Source organism: Sesamum indicum, unplaced genomic scaffold, assembly GCF_000512975.1.
Source record: "Sesamum indicum cultivar Zhongzhi No. 13 unplaced genomic scaffold, S_indicum_v1.0 scaffold00221, whole genome shotgun sequence".
NCBI classification, from domain to species: Eukaryota; Viridiplantae; Streptophyta; class Magnoliopsida; order Lamiales; family Pedaliaceae; genus Sesamum; species Sesamum indicum.
This window is the reverse complement of record NW_011628115.1, coordinates 34118-42771: the sequence shown is the minus strand read 5'-3', so window position 1 is coordinate 42771 and position 8654 is coordinate 34118. Positions and strand designations below refer to the sequence as shown.

The following is an 8654-nucleotide window of genomic DNA, read 5'->3' as shown; positions in this document are numbered from 1 at the left end:
GGGAAGGCCTTCTGCTGTTGGGTTTTCTTGGCCAAACAATTCAAGAACTTCTTTTCTTGCTTTATCTTGCCAATCTGTGTGGATTGCTAACAGAAGAAAAGTCCAGGACAGCAGGCTGCTAGTTGTTTCATGTCCAGCAAGAAAGAATACTTTGCATTCATCGATGACATCATCTAATGAAATTCTGTTTTTCTTGTCTGCATCATGGTGAACTCTCAGGAGTGATCCTAGGAAATCGCTCCCAAAGTTGTCTGCTTGTCCTGTTAGTACCTTTTCTTCCCTTTTCCTCAATATTACCATGAGAGAGTCACGAAGGGACTGCTCGATTTTGTCTGATTCAATGTCATCTTGTGTTTTCCAAATTTTTCTGCAAGACATGCACCAAGAAGACAGTTTGGTAAAAAATAGATGTGCTTGTTTAAGAACATAAATGGAACAGTATGATGGGAGTACGTAATACAGATATGGAAATTACTCGATTCCAAAAGGTCGAACTTTGTCAGCATTCTTGAATATAAGAAACCCCAGCTTCATCAGCATATCGAAGATGTTCTTCCCTTCCAAGTAACTGCTCCCAAAAGCTGTTCTTGAAATCACTTCTGAACTGAAAACCATGAACTCTTTGGACACCTCTATCTCCTTTCCTTCATACATTCTCCAATTTTCCAGCATATTCTCAACACTTGCAATCATGGCTGGAATCATCCCCTGGAAGGAAATTACTCTCATCCTCTCAAATTTTCTTGCTTGAATCTGTTATCAACAAGAAGATATCTCAGAAAATCAGTTACCTTTAAGCTTTCTGCATAGAATGCATGGTTGGCCAGTTTTCGTAGCTTCGACCACTTTGCTCCTTCTGTCATAACAAGTCCATCTCCAACCAACTTCTTTGCAGGGCCCTGAACCTTGATTTTCTGGAAAATACCTTCTTTGTTGGTTAGTATTTCTTTGACCAACTCAGGTTCAGTAATCACCAGATGAGGTTGAGGGCCAGTCCAAGTAAGAAAATTCTTACCTGGTAAGAGTTAATACACAGATAAATAACTGGAATTTTCAAATCAAGATTGAGGAAAAATATGAACTTGATCATTACCATATAGCTTCATCCATGAATAGAAACTAGGTTGGACTCTAGGGAATATATCGTGTGACAACTCCATAGGACCATCTCTTGCTTGCTGTTTCAACCTCAGGCTCTCCTTAGTACTCCCATGAATAATTTTGTAGGGCGGGCCGGTGATTCCTTGTGACCGAAGCATGTGTTGTATGCGAAAAGGGAGCCATAATACTTTGTGGATAACTCTTATCAGAATTAGTGTAATAAGGGACAGAAAGAATGAGAAGATCATGATTATGATCTTGGAAAAACTGGTACACCTTATTGTATTGAAAATGAGCACAAAATACCATATTTAAAGAAATCTTAATCATTGGGTTTGGAGGGATGAGACAATCTAGGTTCTTGAAATTGTGAGAAAAACAACAGAAGTAGACTAGGTTTGAGAGTGACAGCTTAGATGTTCCCTAGGAAAACCACGATTATGTCAATGAATGCCTAGGCCAAGGAAAACAGTGCAGATGATTCTAGAAGGCTTTTATTCGGCCAAATTATAAATGTTGTTTAAGGCAGAATGAAAGAGAACATCAACCTGCAGCAGGTCGCATGCACATGTCCATGACGGACAAGAAGAAATGCACTAAAGGAACTTATGTGGAATGATAGTCTATTGCAGTTTCCTCTGTTTTGAGCAATAACAGAAAACTCTGCTTGGATTATGAGCGGTAAGAAGCCCACACAGAAGGTCTAAAGATTGTAGTCTAAATTTGTTTTTGTCCAATAAAGAGACTGCCAACACGACATTGCATGGACTTTCGATCTCAGTGAGATATATAGTCCTGCAACCTAGAAAACATCTTCAGAATCTCATTTCAGTCGCAGGATGCTATTCATTTTCTTCCACTTGCTTATACAAGTAGATACCATATTCTAACTATTTGATCAAACACAGGCAGTGATTTCATCCATTGGATAGTCCTCTCAAGATTTCTCTTGTTTACAATGATAGTTTGATAATAGATTATCGGTAAAGCCGAATGCTGGAAAACAAGAAATATGTACATGATCATAGCAGTCAAAACAAACTGTCTGTGCGACCCACAAATAGATTATTTAGTTATTTGCCGAGGACATTTTATAACCAACATATGCATACATATTGACACAAAGCAGTAAAGAATTGATCTGTTTCACAGCAAATGCAGAATGATCTGAACTCCATGTTGAGGCTGAACAGTAAGAAACTGGTAAGGCGCATGGATATAATTTGGCGAGAGCGCTAATCTATAACGCTGCAAAATCATCGAGAGCGTCATCTTAGCTTCATTAACTGCAAAGTTATTGCCCACACATGATCGAGGACCAGCAGCAAAAGGGAGAAATGCCATGGAATTTCTGTTTGCTGCATTAGCCAATCCTTCAGCAAATCTCTCTGGCTTGAACATATGGGCATCTTTTCCCCATATCTCAGGATTCCGATGTAGTGCTAGTGTTGGAACATTCACCTGAACATTTGCAGGAATTTCATATTTTCCCAACTTGATGTTTCTGTGTACTCTTCTAGTAATAGAAAGAACGGGGCTGTAAAGCCTTAATGCTTCATAAACAATCATCGTTAACTGCATGACAGTAAAGGAAAATGAGAAACCAAAAGTTTCGCACAATTTCAATATAGAATCTAGGTACGTACGATTTTAAGCCTGGCAATGCCTTCTGCTGTTGGTTTTTCCTGGCCAAAGACTTGAACCACCTCGTCCCTTGCTTTTTCTTGCCATTCTGTGAAAATGGACAAGAGAAAGACAGTCCACGAGAGCAAGGTGCTAGTTGTTTCGTGCCCGGCAATATAGAATACCTTGCATTCATCAACTATATCATCGACTGAGATTCTGCTTTTTGGATCAATATCATGGTGAACTTTTAGGAGGGATCCCAGAAAATCATTTCCAAAGTTGTCTGATTCCCCTGCCTTTACCTTATCTTCCCTTTTCTTAACCAATGACAAGATAGAATCGTGTAATGATTGCTCAATTTTGTCCGATTCAATATCATCTTTCGACCTCCAAATCTTCCTGCAATATGAAACACTTATAAGTTAGCAGCAGAAGCCAGGTGAAAGTTGATGATCCATATTCTAGCTACTACAAGGACACATGCTCTAGATGATTATAATGGTGAAAAGAACTTACTTCAGACCAAAGAGTCTAATCTTAAAAGTGTTCTTAGCAATCAAAACACCCAACTTCATCATCATATCAAAGATATTCTTCCCTTCCACATAACTGCTTCCAAAGGCTGTTCTTGAGATAACATCTGATGTCAAAAGCTTAAATTCCTTAGATACTTCAATTTCTTTCCCTTCATGATATCTCCATCTCTCCAGCATTGTATCCACACTTTCTACCATTGCCGAAACCATATCCTACAAATTGAAGGAAATTGCAAATTGGTCATGACTACACACACACCCACACCCACACACACACACACACACATATTCACAAACAAGAATCCACCTTCAAGCTCTCTCCATGGAAAGCATGATTGGCTAGTTTCCTTAGCTTTGACCATTTTTCCCCTTCTGCTACTACAAGCCCATCTCCTAGAAGTTTCTTTGCATAACTTATAGGTTTTATTTTCCGGTAAACTCCTTCCTTATCGGTCAATATTTCCCTAACCAACTCAGGCTCAGTAACAACTATTTGAGGCTGATTACCAATCCAGATAAGGAAATTCTTGCCTGTTACAGCAAAAGTATTCAAAAACTCATCTTATCAATTACTGACAACAAGAATCAGAAAAGGGAAAAGATGGGTTTTACCATATAACTTCATCCAAGTATTCAAATGTGGAAGAATTCTTGGGAACATATCATGCTGCCCTAAATCACAGGGAGCTTTAATGGCTTCTTTCCTCATACTGATGATCTCTTTAGTGTTTCCATGTAAGAGTTTGTAAGAGGGCCCTTTGAGTCCTTGGGACTGCAGCTTCTGTTGCATATGAATCGGGCCTAACCATAGCTTGTAGACTAATCTTGAGAAAACTGCAAGGGTGAGAGAGAGGCAGAAGAGGGAGAATAAACTGATCATCATGGTGCTGAAGAACAACACAGGTCTCAGTACTACTTCTGCTGGTAGTTGTGTTTGATTTTATGAGAATCTTGGAACTGATCACTAAGATATTGATGATATCTATGTGAAATTCTTGAATCCACCCCATCATTTTTGCCGTTGGATCAACAGGGTGCTTACGATAATGGACAGGATTTTTGTCGTGATTGAATAATTCGCAGGCACGCGTTTTGGTGTTGAAGACTATTTTGCACTTCTCTACTCTCTCGAGCAAAGAAAGTGGGAGAATAGAGAAGTACTATTTGATTCATGAGGTCAATTTTTGTAGTATTGTAAAATTTGTAAAATAACATGCTTTAGAAATCCATCTTTTACTTAGTTACCTACTCTCAATGTTTCCAAAATTGGACGACAATCAAATTGGATAAATTATTAGGTCATTAGATTATTAAATTGATTTGATTGAACCAGTTAACAAAAAAATCAATTGATCATATATAGAATTACAATTTTGATAGGAAATTTTTTTATTCAAATTAAATTTGATTGAATCAAATCAATATGATAAAATTGATTGTTATTCTTGAGTTGGAGATGACAAGTATATTATGTGATTGCATGTAAAAGTTCCCTTTGGGCAGTGGAGCAGCCAATGTTTATGTGTGTGTACATGTGTGAGAAGTCTTTTCGTTTCCTTGGGACTCTTTGCATGCCAGGCCTAGCATTGAATAAAACCTGAAAAAATGCACTTAATCTCATCATAAACAAGAAATAATAAATTAACCACAAGACGATATTAATGAAGAAGATAACTAATGAATTGAACGAATCCCACCCCGCAGTGCAGCCTTTACATATAACGTGTTGAATTTACAGTTGTTAATTGGCAGCTCAACACAAACTTGAACATTAGTCGAAATGGCTTCCTGCAAAAGTGATGACAATGGTGCATCCAACAAGACCTCTGAGATGGAGGAGACTAATTGGAATGAGGCAACGAAAAGATTAGTAATAGTAGGTGGAGTTTTAGTGGGTGCATGGGTCATTTCCAAGCTTCTTGGAGTAGGAGTTGGATCAAATGAGAGGAAAAATATGAGAGCACCTGGAGGAAGGGGTGTCTACATGTACAGGGATGAGTTCGAGGAAGATCCTGCTCACTATTTTCGTCGTCTTCGCAACTAGAAATCATCCATCTACTAATTACTCAACTCCTCCTACCTCCCTTACTACAAGTTTGGAAACATTTATTTCTCCTTTCATCTTGAGTTCTACTGTTAATTTTGCCTGCTTATTTCAGTTGTTCTATTTTAAGAAAAAAAATGATATGTAAGCTTTCTAGATCGCTATATGAATATTATTATTAGTTCCTGTTGTTTTCTTGGATGATCTATTAATTTATTATGTTTATCTTAATTATATTAATTGCATTTATGCTGAAACATCAAAGAAGCAATTCTCTTCTTTTAATAATCGAATCTCGACAAGATAAAAGGCGAAAAGGTTTGTTGTCCTTTTTAAAAGTAGATTTAAATTTTGTTTTCCAATTCCATAAAATTTGATTAAAGAAAAAACCCCAAAGGGTTAGTCAAACTGTGTACAGAACAACATACACTTCTTTCTATTAATATCTATCTTATATAGCTCCTCACTTTTGCAATTGAAATATTATTTGGTGCACTATAAACCATTACGTAACCCTAAATAAAACTCAATTACGAAAAGTTATAGATTTTTTAATAAACTTTATTGCTCTTTGTTAAATGACTATTTTATTTATTTAATATTCATATCTCAATATTTACTAGATCACACAATAATATTGATTGTAATTTTTCTATGTGTGACTTAAAATATATTGACAAAAATATTTCTTATGATTTATAATTATGAAAAATAATTTACATGCTGAATTAGTAAGATTTTGTTTTGATTTTTATTTATTTATGATTAATAATAATTATTGAAAGCCAATAATTAATTCTCTTGTGCTTGTATATATATATATGTATATTTATATGTCATATATATATATATATATATGAGATTGTAAGGATGAGGGAGTTATTGTTTAAGTACTTGTGGTACTAATAGGTAGTATACTATGGGGACATCTATTATACTTATTTTTTACTTGACATGTAAAGTATACATGTATACATACAATAAGTACATAAGATGTGTCTTTTGTATGTGTGTAGTTTATAGATTTGTGCATATGTTATTTTGTATATGATACAGAAGACAACACTCCTCCCTCACACTTATCATCTTGACCACTCCTTTCTCTTTATTCTCTTGTTCTTCTTGAACTAATTTTAAGTTAGAGCAAGGTCCTCGTGTGTTTGATATACTAAGTTAATAGTATAATCAAGTCTCTTATACTACATGTCTTACATCTATTAAGGTTTGGTATAGACCACCTTATGGCGTAGTGTGAGTTTTATGTAGAGGAGATCTCATTGACCTTTATGTGAACGCACGTCTGGAGGAGAAAAACTAGAACAAAGTTTTCAAATTGGAATGGTAAAATTTCATGATTATATTTACATCACTCTATATCACAATAGCTACTTCTTTTGTTTCAAGCTTGTGTTATCTTATTGAGTGCGGAACACCCGAGATTAAGAGAGTAGTTCTCTTTCAGTTTAGAATTTAAATATACTTATTTTTCATACTTCTATTGCATTCTTGCCAAGTCTGGAGCCATACGAATTCTTTCACTAATAAGGTGTAACATTTCAAGAAATGCTAGGGTAAAAAAACTTGCATTGCTTATGCTATGGGACTATGCAGAAGAAATAAAAGAAAAAAGTAATCCTAAATCAACAGTCATATTAAGTATTCAAAGCAAAAATCAATTTTTCAGATTTTACCTGTCTTTGAATTCACTGATAATAAACTTCTTGACTGTAAACCTGTTATATATGTAGATGGGTGTCACTTGAGGGGGCCACACTGGAAGTGCTTTTATGTGCTGTTGGAATTAACCCTAAAAATAATTTCTTCCTAATTTGCTATATTGTGGTTATGAGAGAGAACAAGAAAACATGGGATTGGTTTTTAACACTTTTGAAAATAGATTTGATGATTTAAGTTGATTCTAAATGGACATTCATGTAAAATAAACAAAAGGGGTTTGTGGGTGAATTGCAAGAATTATTTCCTAATGAAGAGCACAAGTATTGTGTTAGGCATTTGCATTCCAACTTTAAAACTTTCGAGTTTAGAGGATTGACATTCAAAAATGGATTGTAGAAGGCGGGAAGTGTAACAATAATTAAATGATTTGGATGAGGGGGGTTTTTGCTTGGTTTAGTGAGAAGCCTCCAAAAAATTGGTCAAGATCACAATTTCCTATAAAGATAGGGCAAAAAAAAAAAAATGAAAAAAACTATTGTGTCCCAAAATTCAAAAGATAATTGACAAAAATATTGAGTAGCTTAGAGATTGTATTCCAATAAAATATCATGAGAAGCATGATCAAATTTCTTACTTTGATGGCAATCAATACAGTGTTGACTTAGAAAATCACAATTGTGGGTGTAGAAAAAGGGATTTGAGGGGCATACCATGTAAGCATGTTGTTTGTGTAATTTTTTGTAATGGATGGGAAATAGAAATACACACACCATTGCTGCAGGGCTGAAACTTACTTCAAGGCCTATGAACATGCAATCATCCCAATTAATGGAAGAAGAGTGATTTCAATCCACCACTCCTACTCAAACCTGTCAACAGACTAAGGAGGCCTCCAAAAGCTAGAAGACTTGAAGCTAATGAAGTTCTCCTAAAAATAGGAGAGGAAGGCCAGGTCGAATCATGAGGAAGGATGATCAAAAACAAGAGGCAACAGACGACGGTCAAGTATGATAAGTGTGGAGTGCAAGAACACAATGGTAGGGGGTGTCAAAGCACAAATGCAACCACAAGCAACCAGGTGCTACAGGTACAACTTGAAGTATATATTTTGATTTTGAGGCCTTCAATGTATTCCTATAACTAACAATGACTGTTTTTGTGTATAACAAGTTTCAACAAAAGGCAAAGGAATTGTGCAGGAACCTCAAGTGCAGATGCAAAAACAGCACCAATAATGTTTCAACAATGACAAAAAGGAGTGAAGATCAAGGAACGTGCTCCATTTAAACCTATCCTAGGTCGTCACAAGAGAAAGGAAATTCAAGATCAACCCCATAAGTACTTAAAGGAGGCAAAAAATTTGTTACTAAGTTTAATTTAAGCAAAGCAATGAGTGAACAGATGAAGGACAAGAAGAAAGCTTGATTTCACATTTCATTAAATTAAGAAATATTATTTGAAATTTAATAACTACTTGATAAGTGAATTCTTCATTAAGCTTAACGACTTTGGACTTTTAAGAATTATTGTAAAATCTTTCTATTCAATGAAAATTCAAAAACTAAATAAAGAATTATTTAAACACATGATTTCGTTATTTATTTTGTTGGCAGGAGAAATTATCCTATTGCCAGTTTCATGAATTTTTTGGATTTTCTAGATAAAATTAT

The 8654-nt window shown here is 35.4% G+C and overlaps 2 protein-coding genes across 3 annotated transcripts in view; both read right to left on the bottom strand.

The window, feature by feature from the left end:
- Nucleotides 1–1411, bottom strand: part of LOC105179846 (cytochrome P450 CYP749A22-like) — a 1890-nt gene extending 479 nt beyond the window's left edge. The window contains exons 1-4 of the mRNA XM_011103481.2: nt 1094–1411; nt 792–1015; nt 476–708; nt 1–367 (exon numbers count right to left, since the gene is read on the bottom strand). The exon at nt 1–367 is cut by the window's left edge and continues 12 nt beyond it. Coding sequence (XP_011101783.1) covers nt 1–367; nt 476–708; nt 792–1015; nt 1094–1349 — 1080 coding nt within the window. The 5' untranslated portion in view covers nt 1350–1411. The remainder of the gene's footprint in view (nt 368–475; nt 709–791; nt 1016–1093) is intronic.
- A 687-nt stretch (nt 1412–2098) lies between these two features.
- LOC105179841 (cytochrome P450 CYP749A22-like) lies at nt 2099–4299 on the bottom strand. Of its 2 annotated transcripts, none has more exons than XM_020691450.1 (5): nt 3876–4299; nt 3571–3794; nt 3244–3476; nt 2748–3126; nt 2099–2562 (listed from the first exon to the last, which is right to left on the bottom strand). In XM_020691450.1, exons 1-5 carry the CDS (start codon nt 4144–4146, stop codon nt 2248–2250), a joined length of 1422 nt encoding a protein of 473 aa, XP_020547109.1. In that variant the 5' UTR covers nt 4147–4299; the 3' UTR covers nt 2099–2247. The 2 variants fall into 2 exon arrangements, with proteins under 2 accessions (XP_020547109.1, XP_011101779.1); XM_011103477.2 differs by having other exon boundaries at nt 2099–2676; nt 3876–4294.
- Between the last annotated feature and the right edge of the window lie 4355 nt (nt 4300–8654).

Bases quoted from the DNA above. Each gene is read 5' to 3' on its own strand.
- LOC105179841 (XM_011103477.2), bottom strand. From the start codon at position 4,146: ATGATGATCAGTTTATTCTCCCTCTTCTGCCTCTCTCTCACCCTTGCA. The intron at 3,477-3,570 runs GTGGATTCTTGT...TTCAATTTGTAG, and splicing joins TCCATGGAGAGAGCTTGAAG to GATATGGTTTCGGCAATGGT. The intron at 2,677-2,747 runs GTACGTACCTAG...ACTGTCATGCAG, and splicing joins GCATTGCCAGGCTTAAAATC to TTAACGATGATTGTTTATGA.